This window comes from Schistocerca nitens, unplaced genomic scaffold (assembly GCF_023898315.1).
Source record: "Schistocerca nitens isolate TAMUIC-IGC-003100 unplaced genomic scaffold, iqSchNite1.1 HiC_scaffold_468, whole genome shotgun sequence".
NCBI lineage: Eukaryota > Metazoa > Arthropoda > Insecta > Orthoptera > Acrididae > Schistocerca > Schistocerca nitens.
The window spans coordinates 7,559,869-7,587,396 of NW_026046001.1; the positions used below are offsets into that span (position 1 = coordinate 7,559,869).

Sequence of the window (27,528 nt, forward strand, 5' to 3'; positions counted from 1 at the left end):
GGTGCGCAGAAGCGGGTGCGCAGAAGCGGGTGCGCAGAAGCGGGTGCGCAGAAGCGGGTGCGCAGAAGCGGGTGCGCAGAAGCGGGTGCGCAGAAGCGGGTGCGCAGAAGCGGGTGCGCAGAAGCGGGTGCGCAGAAGCGGGTGCGCAGAAGCGGGTGCGCAGAAGCGGGTGCGCAGAAGCGGGTGCGCATAAACGGCTGCGCATAAACGGCTGCGCATAAACGGCTGCGCATAAACGGCTGCGCATAAACGGCTGCGCATAAACGGCTGCGCATAAACGGCGGCGCAGAAACGGCTGCGCAGAAACAGCTGCGCAGAAACGGCTGCGCAGAAACAGCTAGGCAGAAACGGCTGCGCAGAAACGGCTGCGCAGGAACGGCTGCGCAGGAACAGCTGCGCAGAAGCAGCTGCGCAGAAGCAGCTGCGCAGAAACGGCAGCGCAGAAACGGCTGCGCAGAAGCGGCTGCGCAGGAGCGGCTGCGCAGGAGCGGCTGCGCAGGAGCGGCTGCGCAGGAGCGGCTGCGCCGAAGCGGCTGCGCCGAAGCGGCTGCGCCGAAGCGGCTGCGCAGAAGCGGCTGCGCAGAAGCGGCTGCGCAGAAGCGGCTGCGCAGAAGCGGCTGCGCAGAAGCGGCTGCGCAGAAGCGGCTGCGCAGAAGCGGCTGCGCAGAAGCGGCTGCGCAGAAGCGGCTGCGCAGAAGCGGCTGCGCAGAAGCGGCTGCGCAGAAGCGGCTGCGCAGAAGCGGCTGCGCAGAAGCGGCTGCGCAGAAGCGGCTGCGCAGAAGCGGCTGCGCAGAAGCGGCTGCGCAGAAGCGGCTGCGCAGAAGCGGCTGCGCAGAAACGGCTGCGCAGAAACGGCTGCGCAGAAACGGCTGCGCAGAAACGGCTGCGCATAAACGGCTTCGCATAAACGGCTGCGCAGAAACGGCTGCGCAGAAACGGCTGCGCAGGAACGGCTGCGCAGGAACGGCTGCGCAGGAACGGCTGCGCAGGAACGGCTGCGCAGGAACGGCTGCGCAGAAGCGGCTGCGCAGAAGCGGCTGCGCAGAAGCGGCTGCGCAGAAGCGGCTGCGCAGAAGCGGCTGCGCAGAAGCGGCTGCGCAGAAGCGGCTGCGCAGAAGCGGCTGCGCAGAAGCGGCTGCGCACAAAGCGGCTGCGCACAAAGCGGCTGCGCACAAAGCGGCTGCGCACAAAGCGGCTGCGCACAAAGCGGCTGCGCAGAAGCGGCTGCGCAGAAGCGGCTGCGCAGAAGCGGCTGCGCAGAAGCGGCTGCGCAGAAGCGGCTGCGCAGAAGCGGCTGCGCAGAAGCGGCTGCGCATAAACGGCTGCGCAGAAACGGCTGCGCATAAACGGCTGCGCATAAACGGCTGCGCATGAACGGCTGCGCAGGAACGGCTGCGCAGGAACGGCTGCGCAGGAACGGCTGCGCAGGAACGGCTGCGCAGGAACGGCTGCGCAGGTACGGCTGCGCAGGAACGGCTGCGCAGGAACGGCTGCGCAGGAACGGCTGCGCAGGAACGGCTGCGCAGAAACGGCTGCGCAGGAACGGCTGCGCAGGAACGGCTGCGCAGGAACGGCTGCGCAGGAACGGCTGCGCAGGAACGGCTGAGCAGGAACGGCTGCGCAGGAACGGCTGCGCAGGAACGGCTGCGCAGGAACGGCTGCGCAGGAACGGCTGCGAAGGAACGGCTGCGCAGAAACGGCTGCGCAGTAACGGCTGCGCGGGAACGGCTGCGCGGAAACGGCTGCGCGGGAACGGCTGCGCGGGAACGGCTGCGCGGGAACGGCTGCGCGGAAACGGCTGCGCAGAAGCGGCTGCGCAGAAGCGGCTGCGCAGAAGCGGCTGCGCAGAAGCGGCTGCGCAGAAGCGGCTGCGCAGAAGCGGCTGCGCAGAAGCGGCTGCGCAGAAGCGGCTGCGCAGAAGCGGCTGCGCAGAAGCGGCTGCGCAGAAGCGGCTGCGCAGAAGCGGCTGCGCAGAAGCGGCTGCGCAGAAGCGGCTGCGCAGAAGCGGCTGCGCAGAAGCGGCTGCGCAGGAACGGCTGCGCAGGAACGTCTGCGCAGGAACGTCTGCGCAGGAACGTCTGCGCAGGAACGTCTGCGCAGGAACGTCTGCGCAGGAACGTCTGCGCAGGAACGTCTGCGCAGGAACGTCTGCGCAGGAACGGCTGCGCAGGAACGGCTGCGCAGGAACGGCTGCGCAGGAACGGCTGCGCAGGAACGGCTGCGCAGGAACGGCTGCGCAGGAACGGCTGCGCAGTAACGGCTGCGCAGTAACGGCTGCGCAGTAACGGCTGCGCAGTAACGGCTGCGCAGTAACGGCTGCGCAGTAACGGCTGCGCAGGAACGGCTGCGCAGGAACGGCTGCGCAGTAACGGCTGCGCAGGAACGGCTGCGCAGGAACGGCTGCGCAGGAACGGCTGCGCAGGAACGGCTGCGCAGGAACGGCTGCGCAGGAACGGCTGCGCAGGAACGGCTGCGCAGGAACGGCTGCGCAGGAACGGCTGCGCAGGAACGGCTGCGCAGGAACGGCTGCGCAGAAACGGCTGCGCAGAAACGGCTGCGCAGAAACGGCTGCGCAGGAACGGCTGCGCAGGAACGGCTGCGCAGGAACGGCTGCGCAGGAACGGCTGCGCAGGAACGGCTGCGCAGGAACGGCTGCGCAGGAACGGCTGCGCAGGAACGGCTGCGCAGTAACGGCTGCGCAGTAACGGCTGCGCAGTAACGGCTGCGCAGTAACGGCTGCGCAGTAACGGCTGCGCAGTAACGGCTGCGCAGTAACGGCTGCGCAGTAACGGCTGCGCAGTAACGGCTGCGCAGTAACGGCTGCGCAGGAACGGCTGCGCAGGAACGGCTGCGCAGGAACGGCTGCGCAGAAGCGGCTGCGCAGAAGCGGCTGCGCAGAAGCGGCTGCGCAGAAGCGGCTGCGCAGAAGCGGCTGCGCCGAAGCGGCTGCGCCGAAGCGGCTGCGCAGAAGCGGCTGCGCAGAAGCGGCTGCGCAGAAGCGGCTGCGCAGAAGCGGCTGCGCAGAAGCGGCTGCGCAGAAGCGGCTGCGCAGAACCGGCTGCGCAGAAGCGGCTGCGCAGAAGCGGCTGCGCAGAAGCGGCTGCGCAGAAGCGGCTGCGCAGAAGCGGCTGCGCAGAAGCGGCTGCGCAGAAGCGGCTGCGCAGAAGCGACTGCGCAGAAGCGGCTGCGCAGAAGCGGCTGCGCAGAAGCGGCTGCGCAGAAGCGGCTGCGCAGAAGCGGCTGCGCAGAAGCGGCTGCGCAGAAGCGGCTGCGCAGAAGCGGCTGCGCAGCGGCTGCGCAGGAGCGGCTGCGCAGGAGCGGCTGCGCAGAAACGGCTGCGCAGAAACGGCTGCGCAGAAACGGCTGCGCAGAAACGGCTGCGCAGAAACGGCTGCGCATAAACGGCTGCGCAGAAACGGCTGCGCAGAAACGGCTGCGCATAAACGGCTGCGCAGGAACGGCTGCGCAGGAACGGCTGCGCAGGAACGGCTGCGCAGGAACGGCTGCGCAGGAACGGCTGCGCAGGAACGGCTGCGCAGGAACGGCTGCGCAGGAACGGCTGCGCAGGAACGGCTGCGCAGGAACGGCTGCGCAGTAACGGCTGCGCAGTAACGGCTGCGCAGTAACGGCTGCGCAGTAACGGCTGCGCAGTAACGGCTGCGCAGTAACGGCTGCGCAGGAACGGCTGCGCAGGAACGGCTGCGCAGTAACGGCTGCGCAGGAACGGCTGCGCAGGAACGGCTGCGCAGGAACGGCTGCGCAGGAACGGCTGCGCAGGAACGGCTGCGCAGGAACGGCTGCGCAGGAACGGCTGCGCAGGAACGGCTGCGCAGGAACGGCTGCGCAGGAACGGCTGCGCAGGAACGGCTGCGCAGAAACGGCTGCGCAGAAACGGCTGCGCAGAAACGGCTGCGCAGGAACGGCTGCGCAGGAACGGCTGCGCAGGAACGGCTGCGCAGGAACGGCTGCGCAGGAACGGCTGCGCAGGAACGGCTGCGCAGGAACGGCTGCGCAGGAACGGCTGCGCAGTAACGGCTGCGCAGTAACGGCTGCGCAGTAACGGCTGCGCAGTAACGGCTGCGCAGTAACGGCTGCGCAGTAACGGCTGCGCAGTAACGGCTGCGCAGTAACGGCTGCGCAGTAACGGCTGCGCAGTAACGGCTGCGCAGGAACGGCTGCGCAGGAACGGCTGCGCAGGAACGGCTGCGCAGAAGCGGCTGCGCAGAAGCGGCTGCGCAGAAGCGGCTGCGCAGAAGCGGCTGCGCAGAAGCGGCTGCGCCGAAGCGGCTGCGCCGAAGCGGCTGCGCAGAAGCGGCTGCGCAGAAGCGGCTGCGCAGAAGCGGCTGCGCAGAAGCGGCTGCGCAGAAGCGGCTGCGCAGAAGCGGCTGCGCAGAACCGGCTGCGCAGAAGCGGCTGCGCAGAAGCGGCTGCGCAGAAGCGGCTGCGCAGAAGCGGCTGCGCAGAAGCGGCTGCGCAGAAGCGGCTGCGCAGAAGCGGCTGCGCAGGAACGGCTGCGCAGGAACGGCTGCGCAGGAACGGCTGCGCAGGAACGGCTGCGCAGGAACGGCTGCGCAGGAACGGCTGCGCAGTAACGGCTGCGCAGTAACGGCTGCGCAGAAACGGCTGCGCAGGAACGGCTGCGCAGGAACGGCTGCGCAGGAACGGCTGCGCAGGAACGGCTGCGCAGGAACGGCTGCGCAGAAGCGGCTGCGCAGAAGCGGCTGCGCAGAAGCGGCTGCGCAGAAGCGGCTGCGCAGAAACGGCTGCGCAGAAGCGGCTGCGCAGAAGCGGCTGCGCAGAAGCGGCTGCGCCGAAGCGGCTGCGCCGAAGCGGCTGCGCAGAAGCGGCTGCGCAGAAGCGGCTGCGCAGAAGCGGCTGCGCAGAAGCGGCTGCGCAGAAGCGGCTGCGCAGAAGCGGCTGCGCAGAAGCGGCTGCGCAGAAGCGGCTGCGCAGAAGCGGCTGCGCAGAAGCGGCTGCGCAGAAGCGGCTGCGCAGAAGCGGCTGCGCAGAAGCGGCTGCGCAGAAGCGGCTGCGCAGAAGCGGCTGCGCAGAAGCGGCTGCGCAGAAGCGGCTGCGCAGAAGCGGCTGCGCAGAAGCGGCTGCGCAGAAGCGGCTGCGCAGAAGCGGCTGCGCAGAAGCGGCTGCGCAGAAACGGCTGCGCAGAAACGGCTGCGCAGAAACGGCTAGGCAGAAACGGCTGCGCAGAAACGGCTGCGCATAAACGGCTGCGCAGAAACGGCTGCGCATAAACGGCTGCGCAGAAACGGCTGCGCAGAAACGGCTGCGCATAAACGGCTGCGCATAAACGGCTGCGCAGGAACAGCTGCGCAGGAACAGCTGCGCAGGAACAGCTGCGCAGGAACAGCTGCGCAGGAACAGCTGCGCAGGAACAGCTGCGCAGGAACAGCTGCGCACGAACAGCTGCGCAGGAACAGCTGCGCAGGAACAGCTGCGCAGGAACAGCTGCGCAGGAACAGCTGCGCAGGAACGGCTGCGCAGGAACGGCTGCGCACGAACGGCTGCGCAGGAACGGCTGCGCAGGAACGGCTTCGCAGGAACGGCTGCGCATAAACGGCTGCGCATAAACGGCTGCGCAGAAGCGGCTGCGCAGAAGCGGCTGCGCAGAAGCGGCTGCGCAGGAACAACTACGCAGAAGCAGCTGCGCAGAAGCAGCTGCGCAGGAACAGCTGCGCAGGAACAGCTGCGCAGGAACGGCTGCGCAGGAACGGCTGCGCAGGAACGGCTGCGCAGGAACGGCTGCGCAGGAACGGCTGCGCAGGAACGGCTGCGCAGGAACGGCTGCGCAGGAACGGCTGCGCAGGAACGGCTGCGCAGGAACGGCTGCGCATAAACGGCTGCGCATAAACGGCTGCGCAGAAGCGGCTGCGCAGAAGCGGCTGCGCAGAAGCGGCTGCGCAGAAGCGGCTGCGCAGGAACAGCTGCGCAGAAGCGGCTGCGCAGAAGCGGCTGCGCAGGAACGGCTGCGCAGGAACGGCTGCGCAGGAACGGCTGCGCAGGAACGGCTGCGCAGGAACGGCTGCGCAGGAACGGCTGCGCAGGAACGGCTGCGCAGGAACGGCTGCGCAGGAACGGCTGCGCAGGAACGGCTGCGCAGGAACGGCTGCGCAGGAACGGCTGCGCAGGAACGGCTGCGCAGGAACGGCTGCGCAGAAGCGGCTGCGCAGAAGCGGCTGCGCAGAAGCGGCTGCGCAGAAGCGGCTGCGCAGAAGCGGCTGCGCAGAAGCGGCTGCGCAGAAGCGGCTGCGCAGAAGCGGCTGCGCAGAAGCGGCTGCGCAGAAGCGGCTGCGCAGAAGCGGCTGCGCAGAAGCGGCTGCGCAGAAGCGGCTGCGCAAAAGCGGCTGCGCAGGAACAGCTGCGCAGAAGCGGCTGCGCAGGAACGGCTGCGCAGGAACGGCTGCGCAGAAACAGCTGCGCAGGAACAGCTGCGCAGGAACAGCTGCGCAGGAACAGCTGCGCAGGAACAGCTGCGCAGAAACGGCTGCGCAGAAACGGCTGCGCAGGAACGGCTGCGCAGAAACGGCTGCGCAGAAACGGCTGCGCAGAAACGGCTGCGCAGGAACGGCTGCGCAGGAACGGCTGCGCAGGAACGGCTTCGCAGGAACGGCTTCGCAGGAACGGCTTCGCAGGAACGGCTGCGCAGGAACGGCTGCGCAGGAACGGCTGCGCAGGAACGGCTGCGCAGGAACGGCTGCGCAGGAACGGCTGCGCAGGAACGGCTGCGCAGTAACGGCTGCGCAGTAACGGCTGCGCAGTAACGGCTGCGCAGAAACGGCTGCGCAGGAACGGCTGCGCAGGAACGGCTGCGCAGGAACGGCTGCGCAGGAACGGCTGCGCAGGAACGGCTGCGCAGGAACGGCTGCGCAGGAACGGCTGCGCAGGAACGGCTGCGCAGGAACGGCTGCGCAGGAACGGCTGCGCAGAAGCGGCTGCGCAGAAGCGGCTGCGCAGAAGCGGCTGCGCAGAAGCGGCTGCGCAGAAGCGGCTGCGCAGAAGCGGCTGCGCAGAAGCGGCTGCGCAGAAGCGGCTGCGCAGAAGCGGCTGCGCAGAAGCGGCTGCGCAGAAGCGGCTGCGCAGAAGCGGCTGCGCAGAAGCGGCTGCGCACAAAGCGGCTGCGCACAAAGCGGCTGCGCACAAAGCGGCTGCGCACAAAGCGGCTGCGCACAAAGCGGCTGCGCACAAAGCGGCTGCGCACAAGCGGCTGCGCACAAGCGGCTGCGCACAAGCGGCTGCGCACAAGCGGCTGCGCAGAAGCGGCTGCGCAGAAGCGGCTGCGCAGGAACGGCTGCGCAGAAGCGGCTGCGCAGGAACAGCTGCGCAGGAACAGCTGCGCAGGAACAGCTGCGCAGGAACAGCTGCGCAGGAACAGCTGCGCAGGAACGGCTGCGCAGGAACGGCTGCGCAGGAACGGCTGCGCAGGAACGGCTGCGCAGGAACGGCTGCGCAGAAACGGCTGCGCAGGAACGGCTGCGCAGGAACGGCTGCGCAGGAACGGCTGCGCAGGAACGGCTGCGCAGGAACGGCTGCGCAGGAACGGCTGCGCAGGAACGGCTGCGCAGGAACGGCTGCGCAGGAACGGCTGCGCAGGAACGGCTGCGCAGGAACGGCTGCGCAGGAACGGCTGCGCAGGAACGGCTGCGCAGGAACGGCTGCGCAGGAACGGCTGCGCAGGAACGGCTGCGCAGGAACGGCTGCGCAGAAGCGGCTGCGCAGAAGCGGCTGCGCAGAAGCGGCTGCGCAGAAGCGGCTGCGCAGAAGCGGCTGCGCAGAAGCGGCTGCGCAGAAGCGGCTGCGCAGAAGCGGCTGCGCAGAAGCGGCTGCGCACAAAGCGGCTGCGCACAAAGCGGCTGCGCACAAAGCGGCTGCGCACAAAGCGGCTGCGCACAAAGCGGCTGCGCAGAAGCGGCTGCGCAGAAGCGGCTGCGCAGAAGCGGCTGCGCAGAAGCGGCTGCGCAGAAGCGGCTGCGCAGAAGCGGCTGCGCATAAACGGCTGCGCAGAAACGGCTGCGCATAAACGGCTGCGCATGAACGGCTGCGCATGAACGGCTGCGCAGGAACGGCTGCGCAGGAACGGCTGCGCAGGAACGGCTGCGCAGGAACGGCTGCGCAGGTACGGCTGCGCAGGAACGGCTGCGCAGGAACGGCTGCGCAGGAACGGCTGCGCAGAAACGGCTGCGCAGGAACGGCTGCGCAGGAACGGCTGCGCAGGAACGGCTGCGCAGGAACGGCTGCGCAGGAACGGCTGAGCAGGAACGGCTGCGCAGGAACGGCTGCGCAGGAACGGCTGCGCAGGAACGGCTGCGCAGGAACGGCTGCGAAGGAACGGCTGCGCAGAAACGGCTGCGCAGTAACGGCTGCGCGGGAACGGCTGCGCGGAAACGGCTGCGCGGGAACGGCTGCGCGGGAACGGCTGCGCGGGAACGGCTGCGCGGGAACGGCTGCGCAGAAGCGGCTGCGCAGAAGCGGCTGCGCAGAAGCGGCTGCGCAGAAGCGGCTGCGCAGAAGCGGCTGCGCAGAAGCGGCTGCGCAGAAGCGGCTGCGCAGAAGCGGCTGCGCAGAAGCGGCTGCGCAGAAGCGGCTGCGCAGAAGCGGCTGCGCAGAAGCGGCTGCGCAGAAGCGGCTGCGCAGAAGCGGCTGCGCAGAAGCGGCTGCGCAGAAGCGGCTGCGCAGAAGCGGCTGCGCAGAAGCGGCTGCGCAGAAGCGGCTGCGCAGAAGCGGCTGCGCAGGAACGGCTGCGCAGAAGCGGCTGCGCAGGAACAGCTGCGCAGGAACAGCTGCGCAGGAACAGCTGCGCAGGAACAGCTGCGCAGGAACAGCTGCGCAGGAACGGCTGCGCAGAAACGGCTGCGCAGGAACGGCTGCGCAGGAACGGCTGCGCAGGAACGGCTGCGCAGGAACGGCTGCGCAGGAACGGCTGCGCAGGAACGGCTGCGCAGGAACGGCTGCGCAGGAACGGCTGCGCAGGAACGGCTGCGCAGGAACGGCTGCGCAGGAACGGCTGCGCAGGAACGGCTGCGCAGGAACGGCTGCGCAGGAACGGCTGCGCAGGAACGGCTGCGCAGGAACGGCTGCGCAGAAGCGGCTGCGCAGAAGCGGCTGCGCAGAAGCGGCTGCGCAGAAGCGGCTGCGCAGAAGCGGCTGCGCAGAAGCGGCTGCGCAGAAGCGGCTGCGCAGAAGCGGCTGCGCAGAAGCGGCTGCGCAGAAGCGGCTGCGCACAAAGCGGCTGCGCACAAAGCGGCTGCGCACAAAGCGGCTGCGCACAAAGCGGCTGCGCACAAAGCGGCTGCGCAGAAGCGGCTGCGCAGAAGCGGCTGCGCAGAAGCGGCTGCGCAGAAGCGGCTGCGCAGAAGCGGCTGCGCAGAAGCGGCTGCGCAGAAGCGGCTGCGCAGAAGCGGCTGCGCAGAAACGGCTGCGCATAAACGGCTGCGCATAAACGGCTGCGCATGAACGGCTGCGCAGGAACGGCTGCGCAGGAACGGCTGCGCAGGAACGGCTGCGCAGGAACGGCTGCGCAGGAACGGCTGCGCAGGTACGGCTGCGCAGGAACGGCTGCGCAGGAACGGCTGCGCAGGAACGGCTGCGCAGGAACGGCTGCGCAGGAACGGCTGCGCAGGAACGGCTGCGCAGGAACGGCTGCGCAGGAACGGCTGCGCAGGAACGGCTGAGCAGGAACGGCTGCGCAGGAACGGCTGCGCAGGAACGGCTGCGCAGGAACGGCTGCGCAGGAACGGCTGCGAAGGAACGGCTGCGCAGAAACGGCTGCGCAGTAACGGCTGCGCGGGAACGGCTGCGCGGAAACGGCTGCGCGGGAACGGCTGCGCGGGAACGGCTGCGCGGGAACGGCTGCGCGGGAACGGCTGCGCGGAAGCGGCTGCGCAGAAGCGGCTGCGCAGAAGCGGCTGCGCAGAAGCGGCTGCGCAGAAGCGGCTGCGCAGAAGCGGCTGCGCAGAAGCGGCTGCGCAGAAGCGGCTGCGCAGAAGCGGCTGCGCAGAAGCGGCTGCGCAGAAGCGGCTGCGCAGAAGCGGCTGCGCAGAAGCGGCTGCGCAGAAGCGGCTGCGCAGAAGCGGCTGCGCAGAAGCGGCTGCGCAGAAGCGGCTGCGCAGAAGCGGCTGCGCAGGAACGGCTGCGCAGGAACGTCTGCGCAGGAACGTCTGCGCAGGAACGTCTGCGCAGGAACGTCTGCGCAGGAACGTCTGCGCAGGAACGGCTGCGCAGGAACGGCTGCGCAGGAACGGCTGCGCAGGAACGGCTGCGCAGGAACGGCTGCGCAGGAACGGCTGCGCAGTAACGGCTGCGCAGTAACGGCTGCGCAGTAACGGCTGCGCAGTAACGGCTGCGCAGTAACGGCTGCGCAGTAACGGCTGCGCAGTAACGGCTGCGCAGTAACGGCTGCGCAGTAACGGCTGCGCAGTAACGGCTGCGCAGTAACGGCTGCGCAGGAACGGCTGCGCAGTAACGGCTGCGCAGGAACGGCTGCGCAGGAACGGCTGCGCAGGAACGGCTGCGCAGGAACGGCTGCGCAGGAACGGCTGCGCAGGAACGGCTGCGCAGGAACGGCTGCGCAGGAACGGCTGCGCAGGAACGGCTGCGCAGGAACGGCTGCGCAGGAACGGCTGCGCAGAAACGGCTGCGCAGAAACGGCTGCGCAGGAACGGCTGCGCAGGAACGGCTGCGCAGGAACGGCTGCGCAGGAACGGCTGCGCAGGAACGGCTGCGCAGGAACGGCTGCGCAGGAACGGCTGCGCAGGAACGGCTGCGCAGGAACGGCTGCGCAGGAACGGCTGCGCAGGAACGGCTGCGCAGGAACGGCTGCGCAGTAACGGCTGCGCAGTAACGGCTGCGCAGTAACGGCTGCGCAGTAACGGCTGCGCAGTAACGGCTGCGCAGGAACAGCTGCGCAGGAACGGCTGCGCAGGAACGGCTGCGCAGGAACGGCTGCGCAGAAGCGGCTGCGCAGAAGCGGCTGCGCAGAAGCGGCTGCGCAGAAGCGGCTGCGCAGAAGCGGCTGCGCCGAAGCGGCTGCGCCGAAGCGGCTGCGCAGAAGCGGCTGCGCAGAAGCGGCTGCGCAGAAGCGGCTGCGCAGAAGCGGCTGCGCAGAAGCGGCTGCGCAGAAGCGGCTGCGCAGAACCGGCTGCGCAGAACCGGCTGCGCAGAAGCGGCTGCGCAGAAGCGGCTGCGCAGAAGCGGCTGCGCAGAAGCGGCTGCGCAGAAGCGGCTGCGCAGAAGCGCGCAGAAGCGACCTGCGCAGAAGCGGACTGCGCAGAAGCGGCTTGCGCAGAAGCTGGCTGCGCAGAAGCGGCTGCGCAGAAGCGGCTGCGCAGAAGCGGCTGCGCAGAAGCGGGGGCTGCGCAGAGACGGCTGCGCAGGAAGCCGGCTGCGCAAGGAGCGGCTGCGCAGAAACGGCTGCGCAGAAACGGCTGCGCAGGAAACGGCTGCGCAGAAACGGCTGCGCAGAAGAACGGCTGCGCATAAACGGCTGCGCAGAAACGGCTGCGCAGAAACGGCTGCGCATAACGGCTGCGCAGGAACGGCTGCGCAGGAACGGCTGCGCAGGAACGGCTGCGCAGGAACGGCTGCGCAGGAACGGCTGCGCAGGAAGAACGGCTGCGCACGAAACGGCTGCGCACGAACGGCTGCGCAGGAACGGCTGCGCAGGAACGGCTGCGCAGGAACGGCTCTGCGCAGGAACGGCTGCGCAGGAACTGCTGCGCAGGAACCGCGCAGAACGGCTGCGCAGGAACGGCTGCGCAGGAACGGCCTGCGCAGGAACGGCTGCGCAGGAACGGCTGCGCAGGAACGGCTGCGCAGAACGGCTGCGCAGTAACGGCTGCGCAGGAACGGCTGCGCAGGAACGGCTGCGCAGGAACGGCTGCGCAGGAACGGCTGCGCAGGAACGCTGCGCAGGAACGGCTGCGCAGAAGCGGCTGCGCAGAAGCGGCTGCGCAGAAGCGGCTGCGCAGAAGCGGCTGCGCAGAAACGGCTGCGCAGAAGCGGCTGCGCAGAAGCGGCTGCGCAGAAGCGGCTGCGCCGAAGCGGCTGCGCCGAAGCGGCTGCGCAGAAGCGGCTGCGCAGAAGCGGCTGCGCAGAAGCGGCTGCGCAGAAGCGGCTGCGCAGAAGCGGCTGCGCAGAAGCGGCTGCGCAGAAGCGGCTGCGCAGAAAGCGGCTGCGCAGAAGCGGCTCTGCGCAGAAGCGGCTGCGCAAAGCGCTGAGCGAAGCGGCTGCGCAGAAGCTGCTGCGCGAGCGGCTGCGCAGAAGCGGCTGCGCAGAAGCGGCTGCGCAGAAGCGGCTGCGCAGAAGCGGCTGCGCAGAAGCGGCTGCGCAGAAGCGGCTGCGCAGAAGCGGCTGCGCAGAAGCGGCTGCGCAGAAGCGGCTGCGCAGAAGCGGCTGCGCAGAAGCGGCCTGCGCAGAAGCGGCTGCGCAGAAACGGCTGCGCAGAAACGGCTGCGCAGAAACGGCTGCGCAGAAACGGCTAGGCAGAAACGGCTGCGCAGAAACGGCTGCGCATAAACGGCTGCGCAGAAACGGCCTGCGCAGAAACGGCTGCGCATAAACGGCTGCGCATAAACGGCTGCGCAGGAACGGCTGCGCAGGAACAGCTGCGCAGGAACAGCTGCGCAGGAACAGCTGCGCAGGAACAGCTGCGCAGGAACAGCTGCGCAGGAACAGCTGCGCACGAACAGCTGCGCAGGAACAGCTGCGCAGGAACAGCTGCGCAGGAACAGCTGCGCAGGAACAGCTGCGCAGGAACGGCTGCGCAGGAACGGCTGCGCACGAACGGCTGCGCAGGAACGGCTGCGCAGGAACGGCTTCGCAGGAACGGCTGCGCATAAACGGCTGCGCATAAACGGCTGCGCAGAAGCGGCTGCGCAGAAGCGGCTGCGCAGAAGCGGCTGCGCAGGAACAACTACGCAGAAGCAGCTGCGCAGAAGCAGCTGCGCAGGAACAGCTGCGCAGGAACAGCTGCGCAGGAACGGCTGCGCAGGAACGGCTGCGCAGGAACGGCTGCGCAGGAACGGCTGCGCAGGAACGGCTGCGCAGGAACGGCTGCGCAGGAACGGCTGCGCATAAACGGCTGCGCATAAACGGCTGCGCAGAAGCGGCTGCGCAGAAGCGGCTGCGCAGAAGCGGCTGCGCAGGAACAGCTGCGCAGAAGCGGCTGCGCAGAAGCGGCTGCGCAGGAACGGCTGCGCAGGAACGGCTGCGCAGGAACGGCTGCGCAGGAACGGCTGCGCAGGAACGGCTGCGCAGGAACGGCTGCGCAGGAACGGCTGCGCAGGAACGGCTGCGCAGGAACGGCTGCGCAGGAACGGCTGCGCAGGAACGGCTGCGCAGGAACGGCTGCGCAGGAACGGCTGCGCAGGAACGGCTGCGCAGAAGCGGCTGCGCAGAAGCGGCTGCGCAGAAGCGGCTGCGCAGAAGCGGCTGCGCAGAAGCGGCTGCGCAGAAGCGGCTGCGCAGAAGCGGCTGCGCAGAAGCGGCTGCGCAGAAGCGGCTGCGCAGAAGCGGCTGCGCAGAAGCGGCTGCGCAGAAGCGGCTGCGCAGAAGCGGCTGCGCAAAAGCGGCTGCGCAGGAACAGCTGCGCAGAAGCGGCTGCGCAGGAACGGCTGCGCAGGAACGGCTGCGCAGAAACAGCTGCGCAGGAACAGCTGCGCAGGAACAGCTGCGCAGGAACAGCTGCGCAGGAACAGCTGCGCAGAAACAGCTGCGCAGAAACGGCTGCGCAGGAACGGCTGCGCAGAAACGGCTGCGCAGAAACGGCTGCGCAGAAACGGCTGCGCAGGAACGGCTGCGCAGGAACGGCTGCGCAGGAACGGCTTCGCAGGAACGGCTTCGCAGGAACGGCTTCGCAGGAACGGCTGCGCAGGAACGGCTGCGCAGGAACGGCTGCGCAGGAACGGCTGCGCAGGAACGGCTGCGCAGGAACGGCTGCGCAGGAACGGCTGCGCAGGAACGGCTGCGCAGGAACGGCTGCGCAGTAACGGCTGCGCAGTAACCGGCTGCGCAGTAACGGCTGCGCAGAAACGGCTGCGCAGGAACGGCTGCGCAGGAACGGCTGCGCAGGAACGGCTGCGCAGGAACGGCTGCGCAGGAACGGCTGCGCAGGAACGGCTGCGCAGGAACGGCTGCGCAGAAGCGGCTGCGCAGAAGCGGCTGCGCAGAAGCGGCTGCGCAGAAGCGGCTGCGCAGAAGCGGCTGCGCAGAAGCGGCTGCGCAGAAGCGGCTGCGCAGAAGCGGCTGCGCAGAAGCGGCTGCGCAGAAGCGGCTGCGCAGAAGCGGCTGCGCAGAAGCGGCTGCGCAGAAGCGGCTGCGCAGAAGCGGCTGCGCACAAAGCGGCTGCGCACAAAGCGGCTGCGCACAAAGCGGCTGCGCACAAAGCGGCTGCGCACAAAGCGGCTGCGCACAAGCGGCTGCGCACAAGCGGCTGCGCACAAGCGGCTGCGCACAAGCGGCTGCGCAGAAGCGGCTGCGCAGAAGCGGCTGCGCAGAAGCGGCTGCGCAGAAGCGGCTGCGCAGAAGCGGCTGCGCAGAAGCGGCTGCGCATAAACGGCTGCGCATAAACGGCTGCGCAGAAACGGCTGCGCATAAACGGCTGCGCATAAACGGCTGCGCATAAACGGCTGCGCAGGAACGGCTGCGCAGAAACGGCTGCGCAGAAACGGCTGCGCAGGAACGGCTGCGCAGGAACGGCTGCGCAGGAACGGCTGCGCAGGAACGGCTGCGCAGGAACGGCTGCGCAGGAACGGCTGCGCAGGAACGGCTGCGCAGAAGCGGCTGCGCAGAAGCGGCTGCGCAGAAGCGGCTGCGCAGAAGCGGCTGCGCAGAAGCGGCTGCGCAGAAGCGGCTGCGCAGAAGCGGCTGCGCAGAAGCGGCTGCGCAGAAGCGGCTGCGCAGAAGCGGCTGCGCAGAAGCGGCTGCGCAGAAGCGGCTGCGCAGAAGCGGCTGCGCAGAAGCGGCTGCGCAGAAGCGGCTGCGCAGAAGCGGCTGCGCAGAAGCGGCTGCGCAAAAGCGGCTGCGCAGGAACGGCTGCGCAGAAGCGGCTGCGCAGGAACAGCTGCGCAGGAACAGCTGCGCAGAAACAGCTGCGCAGGAACAGCTGCGCAGGAACAGCTGCGCAGGAACGGCTGCGCAGGAACGGCTGCGCAGAAACGGCTGCGCAGGAACGGCTGCGCAGAAACGGCTGCGCAGAAACGGCTGCGCAGAAACGGCTGCGCAGGAACGGCTGCGCAGGAACGGCTGCGCAGGAACGGCTTCGCAGGAACGGCTTCGCAGGAACGGCTGCGCAGGAACGGCTGCGCAGGAACGGCTGCGCAGGAACGGCTGCGCAGGAACGGCTGCGCAGGAACGGCTGCGCAGGAACGGCTGCGCAGGAACGGCTGCGCAGGAACGGCTGCGCAGGAACGGCTGCGCAGTAACGGCTGCGCAGTAACGGCTGCGCAGAAACGGCTGCGCAGGAACGGCTGCGCAGGAACGGCTGCGCAGGAACGGCTGCGCAGGAACGGCTGCGCAGGAACGGCTGCGCAGGAACGGCTGCGCAGGAACGGCTGCGCAGAAGCGGCTGCGCAGAAGCGGCTGCGCAGAAGCGGCTGCGCAGAAGCGGCTGCGCAGAAGCGGCTGCGCAGAAGCGGCTGCGCAGAAGCGGCTGCGCAGAAGCGGCTGCGCACAAAGCGGCTGCGCACAAAGCGGCTGCGCACAAAGCGGCTGCGCACAAAGCGGCTGCGCACAAGCGGCTGCGCACAAGCGGCTGCGTACAAGCGGCTGCGCACAAGCGGCTGCGCACAAGCGGCTGCGCAGAAGCGGCTGCGCAGAAGCGGCTGCGCAGAAGCGGCTGCGCAGAAGCGGCTGCGCAGAAGCGGCTGCGCATAAACGGCTGCGCAGAAACGGCTGCGCAGAAACGGCTGCGCAGAAACGGCTGCGCATAAACGGCTGCGCATAAACTGCTGCGCATAAACGGCTGCGCAGGAACGGCTGCGCAGGAACGGCTGCGCAGGAACGGCTGCGCAGAAACGGCTGCGCAGGAACGGCTGCGCAGGAACGGCTGCGCAGGAACGGCTGCGCAGGAACGGCTGCGCAGGAACGGCTGCGCAGGAACGGCTGCGCAGGAACGGCTGCGCAGGAACGGCTGCGCAGGAACGGCTGCGCAGAAGCGGCTGCGCAGAAGCGGCTGCGCAGAAGCGGCTGCGCAGAAGCGGCTGCGCAGAAGCGGCTGCGCAGAAGCGGCTGCGCAGAAGCGGCTGCGCAGAAGCGGCTGCGCAGAAGCGGCTGCGCAGAAGCGGCTGCGCAGAAGCGGCTGCGCAGAAGCGGCTGCGCAGAAGCGGCTGCGCAGAAGCGGCTGCGCAGAAGCGGCTGCGCAGAAGCGGCTGCGCAGAAGCGGCTGCGCAGAAGCGGCTGCGCAGAAGCGGCTGCGCAGAAGCGGCTGCGCAGAAGCGGCTGCGCAGAAGCGGCTGCGCAAAAGCGGCTGCGCAGGAACAGCTGCGCAGAAGCGGCTGCGCAGGAACAGCTGCGCAGGAACAGCTGCGCAGAAACAGCTGCGCAGGAACAGCTGCGCAGGAACAGCTGCGCAGGAACAGCTGCGCAGGAACGGCTGCGCAGAAACGGCTGCGCAGAAACGGCTGCGCAGGAACGGCTGCGCAGAAACGGCTGCGCAGAAACGGCTGCGCAGGAACGGCTGCGCAGGAACGGCTGCGCAGGAACGGCTTCGCAGGAACGGCTTCGCAGGAACGGCTTCGCAGGAACGGCTGCGCAGGAACGGCTGCGCAGGAACGGCTGCGCAGGAACGGCTGCGCAGGAACGGCTGCGCAGGAACGGCTGCGCAGGAACGGCTGCGCAGTAACGGCTGCGCAGTAACGGCTGCGCAGTAACGGCTGCGCAGTAACGGCTGCGCAGAAACGGCTGCGCAGGAACGGCTGCGCAGGAACGGCTGCGCAGGAACGGCTGCGCAGGAACGGCTGCGCAGGAACGGCTGCGCAGGAACGGCTGCGCAGGAACGGCTGCGCAGGAACGGCTGCGCAGAAACGGCTGCGCAGAAACGGCTGCGCAGAAGCGGCTGCGCAGAAGCGGCTGCGCAGAAGCGGCTGCGCAGAAGCGGCTGCGCAGAAGCGGCTGCGCAGAAGCGGCTGCGCAGAAGCGGCTGCGCAGAAGCGGCTGCGCAGAAGCGGCTGCGCAGAAGCGGCTGCGCACAAAGCGGCTGCGCACAAAGCGGCTGCGCACAAAGCGGCTGCGCACAAAGCGGCTGCGCACAAAGCGGCTGCGCACAAAGCGGCTGCGCACAAAGCGGCTGCGCACAAGCGGCTGCGCACAAGCGGCTGCGCACAAGCGGCTGCGCACAAGCGGCTGCGCACAAGCGGCTGCGCAGAAGCGGCTGCGCAGAAGCGGCTGCGCAGAAGCGGCTGCGCAGAAGCGGCTGCGGAGAAGCGGCTGCGCAGAAGCGGCTGCGCATAAACGGCTGCGCATAAACGGCTGCGCAGAAACGGCTGCGCAGAAACGGCTGCGCATAAACGGCTGCGCATAAACGGCTGCGCATAAACGGCTGCGCATAAACGGCTGCGCATAAACAGCTGCACAGGAACAGCTGCGCAGGAACAGCTGCGCAGGAACGGCTGCGCAGGAACGGCTGCGCAGGAACGGCTGCGCAGGAACGGCTGCGCAGGAACGGCTGCGCAGGAACGGCTGCGCAGGAACGGCTGCGCAGGAACGGCTGCGCAGGAACGGCTGAGCAGGAACGGCTGCGCAGGAACGGCTGCGCAGGAACGGCTGCGCAGGAACGGCTGCGCAGGAACGGCTGCGCAGGAACGGCTGCGCAGAAACGGCTGCGCAGTAACGGCTGCGCAGGAACGGCTGCGCAGGAACGGCTGCGCAGGAACGGCTGCGCAGGAACGGCTGCGCAGGAACAACTGCGCAGAAGCAGCTGCGCAGAAGCAGCTGCGCAGGAACAGCTGCGCAGGAACAGCTGCGCAGGAACAGCTGCGCAGGAACAGCTGCGCAGGAACAGCTGCGCAGGAACAGCTGCGCAGGAACAGCTGCGCAGGAACAGCTGCGCAGGAACAGCTGCGCAGGAACGGCTGCGCAGGAACGGCTGCGCAGGAACGGCTGCGCAGGAACGGCTGCGCAGGAACGGCTTCGCAGGAACGGCTGCGCATAAACGGCTGCGCATAAACGGCTGCGCATAAACGGCTGCGCAGAAGCGGCTGCGCAGAAGCGGCTGCGCAGGAACAACTGCGCAGAAGCAGCTGCGCAGAAGCAGCTGCGCAGGAACGGCTGCGCAGGAACGGCTGCGCAGGAACGGCTGCGCAGGAACGGCTGCGCAGGAACGGCTGCGCAGGAACGGCTGCGCAGGAACGGCTGCGCAGGAACGGCTGCGCAGGAACGGCTGCGCAGGAACGGCTGCGCATAAACGGCTGCGCAGGAACGGCTGCGCAGAAGCGGCTGCGCAGAAGCGGCTGCGCAGAAGCGGCTGCGCAGAAGCGGCTGCGCAGAAGCGGCTGCGCTGAAGCGGCTGCGCAGAAGCGGCTGCGCAGAAGCGGCTGCGCAGAAGCGGCTGCGCAGAAGCGGCTGCGCAGAAGCGGCTGCGCAGAAGCGGCTGCGCAGAAGCGGCTGCGCAGAAGCGGCTGCGCAGAAGCGGCTGCGCAGAAGCGGCTGCGCAGAAGCGGCTGCGCAGAAGCGGCTGCGCAGGAACGGCTGCGCAGGAACGGCTGCGCAGGAACGGCTGCGCAGGAACGGCTGCGCAGGAACGGCTGCGCAGGAACAACTGCGCAGAAGCAGCTGCGCAGAAGCAGCTGCGCAGGAACAGCTGCGCAGGAACAGCTGCGCAGGAACAGCTGCGCGGGAACAGCTGCGCAGGAACAGCTGCGCAGGAACAGCTGCGCAGGAACAGCTGCGCAGGAACGGCTGCGCAGGAACGGCTGCGCAGGAACGGCTGCGCAGGAACGGCTGCGCACGAACGGCTGCGCAGGAACGGCTGCGCAGGAACGGCTTCGCATAAACGGCTGCGCAGAAGCGGCTGCGCAGAAGCGGCTGCGCAGAAGCGGCTGCGCAGAAGCGGCTGCGCAGGAACAACTGCGCAGAAGCAGCTGCGCAGAAGCAGCTGCGCAGGAACAGCTGCGCAGGAACAGCTGCGCAGGAACAGCTGCGCAGGAACGGCTGCGCAGGAACGGCTGCGCAGGAACGGCTGCGCAGGAACGGCTGCGCAGGAACGGCTGCGCATAAACGGCTGCGCATAAACGGCTGCGCAGAAGCGGCTGCGCAGAAGCGGCTGCGCAGGAACAGCTGCGCAGAAGCAGCTGCGCAGAAGCAGCTGCGCAGGAACAGCTGCGCAGGAACAGCTGCGCAGGAACGGCTGCGCAGGAACGGCTGCGCAGGAACGGCTGCGCAGGAACGGCTGCGCAGGAACGGCTGCGCAGGAACGGCTGCGCAGGAACGGCTGCGCAGGAACGGCTGCGCAGGAACGGCTGCGCAGGAACGGCTGCGCAGGAACGGCTGCGCAGGAACGGCTGCGCAGGAACGGCTGCGCAGGAACGGCTGCGCAGGAACGGCTGCGCAGGAACGGCTGCGCAGGAACGGCTGCGCAGGAACGGCTGCGCAGAAGCGGCTGCGCAGAAGCGGCTGCGCAGAAGCGGCTGCGCAGAAGCGGCTGCGCAGAAGCGGCTGCGCAGAAGCGGCTGCGCAGAAGCGGCTGCGCAGAAGCGGCTGCGCAGAAGCGGCTGCGCAGAAGCGGCTGCGCAGAAGCGGCTGCGCAGAAGCGGCTGCGCAGAAGCGGCTGCGCAGAAGCGGCTGCGCAGAAGCGGCTGCGCAGAAGCGGCTGCGCAGAAGCGGCTGCGCAGAAGCGGCTGCGCAGAAGCGGCTGCGCAGAAGCGGCTGCGCAGAAGCGGCTGCGCAGAAGCGGCTGCGCAGAAGCGGCTGCGCAGAAGCGGCTGCGCAGAAGCGGCTGCGCAGAAGCGGCTGCGCAGAAGCGGCTGCGCAGAAGCGGCTGCGCAGAAGCGGCTGCGCAGAAGCGGCTGCGCAGAAGCGGCTGCGCAGAAGCGGCTGCGCAGAAGCGGCTGCGCAGAAGCGGCTGCGCAGAAGCGGCTGCGCAGAAGCGGCTGCGCAGAAGCGGCTGCGCAGAAGCGGCTGCGCAGAAGCGGCTGCGCAGAAGCGGCTGCGCATAAGCGGCTGCGCATAAGCGGCTGCGCATAAGCGGCTGCGCAGAAGCGGCTGCGCAGAAGCGGCTGCGCAGAAGCGGCTAGGCAGAAACGGCTGCGCAGAAACGGCTGCGCAGAAACGGCTGCGCATAAACGGCTGCGCAGAAACGGCTGCGCAGAAACGGCTGCGCATGAACGGCTGCGCAGGAACGGCTGCGCAGGAACGGCTGCGCAGGAACGGCTGCGCAGGAACGGCTGCGCAGGAACGGCTGCGCAGGAACGGCTGCGCAGGAACGGCTGCGCAGGAACGGCTGCGCAGGAACGGCTGCGCAGGAACGGCTGCGCAGGAACGGCTGCGCAGGAACGGCTGCGCAGGAACGGCTTCGCAGGAACGGCTGCGCAGGAACGGCTGCGCAGGAACGGCTGCGCAGGAACGGCTGCGCAGGAACGGCTGCGCAGGAACGGCTGCGCAGGAACGGCTGCGCAGGAACGGCTGCGCAGGAACGGCTGCGCAGGAACGGCTGCGCAGGAACGGCTGCGCAGAAACGGCTGCGCAGGAACGGCTGCGCAGGAACGGCTGCGCAGGAACGGCTGCGCAGGAACGGCTGCGCAGGAACGGCTGCGCAGGAACGGCTGCGCAGGAACGGCTGCGCAGAAGCGGCTGCGCAGAAGCGGCTGCGCAGAAGCGGCTGCGCAGAAGCGGCTGCGCAGAAGCGGCTGCGCAGAAGCGGCTGCGCAGAAGCGGCTGCGCAGAAGCGGCTGCGCAGAAGCGGCTGCGCAGAAGCGGCTGCGCAGAAGCGGCTGCGCAGAAGCGGCTGCGCAGAAGCGGCTGCGCAGAAGCGGCTGCGCAGAAGCGGCTGCGCAGAAGCGGCTGCGCAGAAGCGGCTGCGCAGAAGCGGCTGCGCAGAAGCGGCTGCGCATAAGCGGCTGCGCAGAAGCGGCTGCGCAGAAGCGGCTGCGCAGAAGCGGCTGCGCAGAAGCGGCTGCGCAGAAGCGGCTGCGCAGAAGCGGCTGCGCAGAAACGGCTAGGCAGAAACGGCTGCGCAGAAACGGCTGCGCAGAAACGGCTGCGCATAAACGGCTGCGCAGAAACGGCTGCGCAGAAACGGCTGCGCATAAACGGCTGCGCATAAACGGCTGCGCAGGAACGGCTGCGCAGGAACGGCTGCGCAGGAACGGCTGCGCAGGAACGGCTGCGCAGGAACGGCTGCGCAGGAACGGCTGCGCAGGAACGGCTGCGCAGGAACGGCTGCGCACGAACGGCTGCGCAGGAACGGCTGCGCAGGAACGGCTGCGCAGGAACGGCTGCGCAGGAACGGCTGCGCAGGAACTGCTGCGCAGGAACGGCTGCGCAGTAACGGCTGCGCAGTAACGGCTGCGCAGTAACGGCTGCGCAGTAACGGCTGCGCAGGAACGGCTGCGCAGGAACGGCTGCGCAGGAACGGCTGCGCAGGAACGGCTGCGCAGAAGCGGCTGCGCAGAAGCGGCTGCGCAGAAGCGGCTGCGCAGAAGCGGCTGCGCAGAAGCGGCTGCGCAGAAGCGGCTGCGCAGAAGCGGCTGCGCAGAAGCGGCTGCGCAGAAGCGGCTGCGCAGAAGCGGCTGCGCAGAAGCGGCTGCGCAGAAGCGGCTGCGCAGAAGCGGCTGCGCAGAAGCGGCTGCGCAGAAGCGGCTGCGCAGAAGCGGCTGCGCAGAAGCGGCTGCGCAGAAGCGGCTGCGCAGAAGCGGCTGCGCAGAAGCGGCTGCGCAGAAGCGGCTGCGCAGAAGCGGCTGCGCAGAAGCGGCTGCGCAGAAGCGGCTGCGCAGAAGCGGCTGCGCAGAAGCGGCTGCGCAGAAGCGGCTGCGCAGAAGCGGCTGCGCAGAAGCGGCTGCGCAGAAGCGGCTGCGCAGAAGCGGCTGCGCAGAAGCGGCTGCGCAGGAACAGCTGCGCAGGAACGGCTGCGCAGGAACGGCTGCGCAGGAACGGCTGCGCAGGAACGGCTGCGCAGGAACGGCTGCGCAGGAACGGCTGCGCAGGAACGGCTGCGCAGGAACGGCTGCGCAGGAACGGCTGCGCAGAAACGGCTGCGCAGAAACGGCTGCGCAGGAACGGCTGCGCAGGAACGGCTGCGCAGGAACGGCTGCGCAGGAACGGCTGCGCAGGAACGGCTGCGCAGGAACGGCTGCGCAGGAACGGCTGCGCAGGAACGGCTGCGCAGGAACGGCTGCGCAGGAACGGCTGCGCAGGAACGGCTGCGCAGGAACGGCTGCGCAGGAACGGCTTCGCAGGAACGGCTGCGCAGGAACGGCTGCGCAGGAACGGCTGCGCAGGAACGGCTGCGCAGGAACGGCTGCGCAGGAACGGCTGCGCAGGAACGGCTGCGCAGGAACGGCTGCGCAGTAACGGCTGCGCAGGAACGGCTGCGCAGGAACGGCTGCGCAGGAACGGCTGCGCAGAAGCGGCTGCGCAGAAGCGGCTGCGCAGAAGCGGCTGCGCAGAAGCGGCTGCGCAGAAGCGGCTGCGCAGAAGCGGCTGCGCAGAAGCGGCTGCGCAGAAGCGGCTGCGCAGAAGCGGCTGCGCAGAAGCGGCTGCGCAGAAGCGGCTGCGCAGAAGCGGCTGCGCAGAAGCGGCTGCGCAGGAACAGCTGCGCAGGAACGGCTGCGCAGGAACGGCTGCGCAGGAACGGCTGCGCAGGAACGGCTGCGCAGGAACGGCTGCGCAGGAACGGCTGCGCAGGAACGGCTGCGCAGGAACGGCTGCGCAGGAACGGCTGCGCAGGAACGGCTGCGCAGGAACGGCTGCGCAGGAACGGCTGCGCAGGAACGGCTGCGCAGGAACGGCTGCGCAGGAACGGCTGCGCAGAAGCGGCTGCGCAGAAGCGGCTGCGCAGAAGCGGCTGCGCAGAAGCGGCTGCGCAGAAGCGGCTGCGCAGAAGCGGCTGCGCAGAAGCGGCTGCGCAGAAGCGGCTGCGCAGAAGCGGCTGCGCAGAAACGGCTGCGCAGAAACGGCTAGGCAGAAACGGCTGCGCAGAAACGGCTGCGCAGAAACGGCTGCGCAGAAACGGCTGCGCATAAACGGCTGCGCATAAACGGCTGCGCATAAACGGCTGCGCAGGAACGGCTGCGCAGGAACGGCTGCGCAGGAACGGCTGCGCAGGAACGGCTGCGCAGGAACGGCTGCGCAGGAACGGCTGCGCACGAACGGCTGCGCAGGAACGGCTGCGCAGGAACGGCTGCGCAGGAACGGCTGCGCAGGAACGGCTGCGCAGGAACTGCTGCGCAGGAACGGCTGCGCAGGAACGGCTGCGCAGGAACGGCTGCGCAGGAACGGCTGCGCAGTAACGGCTGCGCAGTAACGGCTGCGCAGTAACGGCTGCGCAGTAACGGCTGCGCAGGAACGGCTGCGCAGGAACGGCTGCGCAGAAGCGGCTGCGCAGAAGCGGCTGCGCAGAAGCGGCTGCGCAGAAGCGGCTGCGCAGAAGCGGCTGCGCAGAAGCGGCTGCGCAGAAGCGGCTGCGCAGAAGCGGCTGCGCAGAAGCGGCTGCGCAGAAGCGGCTGCGCAGAAGCGGCTGCGCAGAAGCGGCTGCGCAGAAGCGGCTGCGCAGAAGCGGCTGCGCAGAAGCGGCTGCGCAGAAGCGGCTGCGCAGAAGCGGCTGCGCAGAAGCGGCTGCGCAGAAGCGGCTGCGCAGAAGCGGCTGCGCAGAAGCGGCTGCGCAGAAGCGGCTGCGCAGAAGCGGCTGCGCAGAAGCGGCTGCGCAGAAGCGGCTGCGCAGAAGCGGCTGCGCAGAAGCGGCTGCGCAGAAGCGGCTGCGCAGAAGCGGCTGCGCAGAAGCGGCTGCGCAGAAGCGGCTGCGCAGAAGCGGCTGCGCGGATACGGCTGCGCGGAAACGGCTGCGCGGAAACGGCTGCGCGGAAACGGCTGCGCGGAAACGGCTGCGCGGAAACGGCTGCGCGGAAACGGCTGCGCGGAAGCGGCTGCGCGGAAGCGGCTGCGCGGAAGCGGCTGCGCGGAAGCGGCTGCGCGGAAGCGGCTGCGCGGAAGCGGCTGCGCGGAAGCGGCTGCGCGGAAGCGGCTGCGCGGAAGCGGCTGCGCAGAAGCGGCTGCGCAGAAGCGGCTGCGCAGAAGCGGCTGCGCAGATACGGCTGCGCAGATACGGCTGCGCAGATACGGCTGCGCGGAAACGGCTGCGCGGAAACGGCTGCGCGGAAACGGCTGCGCGGAAGCGGCTGCGCGGAAGCGGCTGCGCGGAAGCGGCTGCGCGGAAGCGGCTGCGCGGAAGCGGCTGCGCGGAAGCGGCTGCGCGGAAGCGGCTGCGCAGAAGCGGCTGCGCAGAAGCGGCTGCGCAGAAGCGGCTGCGCAGAAGCGGCTGCGCAGAAGCGGCTGCGCAGAAGCGGCTGCGCAGAAGCGGCTGCGCAGAAGCGGCTGCGCTGAAGCGGCTGCGCAGAAGCGGCTGCGCTGAAGCGGCTGCGCAGAAGCGGCTGCGCAGAAGCGGCTGCGCAGAAGCGGCTGCGCAGAAGCGGCTGCGCAGAAGCGGCTGCGCAGAAACGGCTGCGCAGAAACGGCTGCGCAGAAGCGGCTGCGCAGATACGGCTGCGCAGATACGGCTGCGCAGAAACGGCTGCGCAGAAACGGCTGCGCAGAAGCGGCTGCGCAGAAGCGGCTGCGCAGAAGCGGCTGCGCGGAAGCGGCTGCGCGGAAGCGGCTGCGCGGAAACGGCTGCGCGGAAACGGCTGCGCGGAAACGGCTGCGCGGAAGCGGCTGCGCGGAAGCGGCTGCGCGGAAGCGGCTGCGCGGAAGCGGCTGCGCGGAAGCGGCTGCGCGGAAGCGGCTGCGCGGAAGCGGCTGCGCGGAAGCGGCTGCGCGGAAGCGGCTGCGCAGAAGCGGCTGCGCAGAAGCGGCTGCGCAGAAGCGGCTGCGCAGAAGCGGCTGCGCAGAAGCGGCTGCGCAGAAGCGGCTGCGCAGAAGCGGCTGCGCAGAAGCGGCTGCGCAATAGCGGCTGCGCAGAAGCGGCTGCGCAGAAGCGGCTGCGCAGAAGCGGCTGCGCAGAAGCGGCTGCGCAGAAACGGCTGCGCAGAAACGGCTGCGCGGAAACGGCTGCGCGGAAACGGCTGCGCGGAAACGGCTGCGCGGAAACGGCTGCGCAGAAGCGGCTGCGCAGAAGCGGCTGCGCAGTAGCGGCTGCGCAGAAGCGGCTGCGCAGAAGCGGCTGCGCAGAAACGGCTGCGCAGAAGCGGCTGCGCAGAAGCGGCTGCGCAGAAGCGGCTGCGCAGAAGCGGCTGCGCAGAAGCGGCTGCGCAGAAGCGGCTGCGCAGAAGCGGCTGCGCAGAAGCGGCTGCGCAGCAGCGGCTGCGCAGAAGCGGCTGCGCAGAAGCGGCTGCGCAGAAGCGGCTGCGCAGAAGCGGCTGCGCAGAAGCGGCTGCGCAGAAACGGCTGCGCAGAAACGGCTGCGCAGAAACGGCTGCGCAGGAACGGCTGCGCAGGAACGGCTGCGCAGAAACGGCTGCGCAGAAACGGCTGCGCAGAAACGGCTGCGCAGAAACGGCTGCGCAGAAACGGCTGCGCAGAAACGGCTGCGCAGAAACGGCTGCGCAGAAACGGCTGCGCAGAAGCGGCTGCGCAGAAGCGGCTGCGCAGAAGCGGCTGCGCAGAAGCGGCTGCGCAGAAGCGGCTGCGCAGAAGCGGCTGCGCAGAAGCGGCTGCGCAGAAGCGGCTGCGCAGAAGCGGCTGCGCAGAAGCGGCTGCGCAGAAACGGCTGCGCAGAAACGGCTGCGCAGAAACGGCTGCGCAGAAACGGCTGCGCAGAAACGGCTGCGCAGAAGCGGCTGCGCAGAAGCGGCTGCGCAGAAGCGGCTGCGCAGAAGCGGCTGCGCAGAAGCGGCTGCGCAGAAGCGGCTGCGCAGAAGCGGCTGCGCAGAAGCGGCTGCGCAGAAGCGGCTGCGCAGAAGCGGCTGCGCAGAAGCGGCTGCGCAGAAACGGCTGCGCAGAAACGGCTGCGCAGAAACGGCTGCGCAGAAACGGCTGCGCAGAAACGGCTGCGCAGAAACGGCTGCGCAGAAACGGCTGCGCAGGAACGGCTGCGCAGGAACGGCTGCGCAGGAACGGCTGCGCAGGAACGGCTGCGCAGGAACGGCTGCGCAGGAGCGGCTGCGCAGGAGCGGCTGCGCAGGAGCGGCTGCGCAGAAGCGGCTGCGCAGAAGCGGCTGCGCAGAAGCGGCTGCGCAGAAGCGGCTGCGCAGAAGCGGCTGCGCAGAAGCGGCTGCGCAGAAGCGGCTGCGCAGAAGCGTCTGCGCAGTAGCGGCTGCGCAGTAGCGGCTGCGCTGAAGCGGCTGCGCAGAAGCGGCTGCGCAGAAGCGGCTGCGCAGAAGCGGCTGCGCAGAAACGGCTGCGCAGAAACGGCTGCGCAGAAACGGCTGCGCAGAAACGGCTGCGCAGAAACGGCTGCGCAGAAACGGCTGCGCAGGAACGGCTGCGCAGGAACGGCTGCGCAGGAACGGCTGCGCAGGAACGGCTGCGCAGGAACGGCTGCGCAGGAACGGCTGCGCAGGAACGGCTGCGCAGAAGCGGCTGCGCAGAAGCGGCTGCGCAGAAGCGGCTGCGCAGAAGCGGCTGCGCAGAAGCGGCTGCGCAGAAGCGGCTGCGCAGAAGCGGCTGCGCAGAAACGGCTGCGCAGAAACGGCTGCGCAGAAACGGCTGCGCAGGAACGGCTGCGCAGGAACGGCTGCGCAGGAACGGCTGCGCAGGAACGGCTGCGCAGGAACGGCTGCGCAGGAACGGCTGCGCAGAAACGGCTGCGCAGAAACGGCTGCGCAGAAACGGCTGCGCAGAAACGGCTGCGCAGAAACGGCTGCGCAGAAACGGCTGCGCAGAAACGGCTGCGCAGAAACGGCTGCGCAGAAACGGCTGCGCAGAAGCCGCTGCGCAGAAGCGGCTGCGCAGAAGCGGCTGCGCAGAAGCGGCTGCGCAGAAGCGGCTGCGCAGAAGCGGCTGCGCAGAAACGGCTGCGCAGAAACGGCTGCGCAGATACGGCTGCGCAGATACGGCTGCGCAGAAACGGCTGCGCAGAAACGGCTGCGCAGAAACGGCTGCGCAGAAACGGCTGCGCCGAAACGGCTGCGCCGAAACGGCTGCGCCGAAACGGCTGCGCCGAAACGGCTGCGCCGAAACGGCTGCGCCGAAACGGCTGCGCCGAAACTGCTGCGCCGAAACTGCTGCGCCGAAACTGCTGCGCCGAAACTGCTGCGCCGAAACTGCTGCGCCGAAACTGCTGCGCCGAAACAGCTGCGCCGAAACAGCTGCGCCGAAACAGCTGCGCCGAAACAGCTGCGCCGAAACAGCTGCGCCGAAACAGCTGCGCCGAAACAGCTGCGCCGAAACAGCTGCGCAGAAACAGCTAGGCATAAGCAGCTGCGCAGAAACAGC

The 27,528-nt window shown here is 69.4% G+C and overlaps 2 protein-coding genes across 2 annotated transcripts; both read left to right on the forward strand.

Moving 5' to 3' along the window:
* The first annotated feature begins 1,370 nt into the window (after positions 1–1,370).
* LOC126232322 (uncharacterized) lies at positions 1,371–8,060 on the forward strand. The gene is made up of 7 exons (XM_049942601.1): positions 1,371–2,267; positions 2,339–2,687; positions 2,829–3,594; positions 4,170–5,145; positions 5,318–5,803; positions 5,878–6,744; positions 6,816–8,060. Exons 1-7 carry the CDS (start codon positions 1,371–1,373, stop codon positions 8,058–8,060), a joined length of 5,586 nt encoding a protein of 1,861 aa, XP_049798558.1.
* On the forward strand, positions 8,057–27,503 carry LOC126232323 (uncharacterized). Its single transcript, XM_049942602.1, has 17 exons — positions 8,057–9,403; positions 9,478–10,302; positions 10,486–10,848; positions 10,934–11,794; positions 11,882–12,463; positions 12,595–13,052; positions 13,113–14,548; positions 14,645–15,868; positions 15,979–16,845; positions 16,917–17,521; positions 17,574–18,151; positions 18,198–18,921; positions 19,010–20,159; positions 20,312–21,486; positions 21,572–23,116; positions 23,224–23,446; positions 23,518–27,503. The coding sequence occupies exons 1-17, from the start codon at positions 8,057–8,059 to the stop codon at positions 27,501–27,503; spliced, it is 17,949 nt and encodes a 5,982-aa protein (XP_049798559.1).
* The last annotated feature ends 25 nt before the right edge of the window (positions 27,504–27,528 follow it).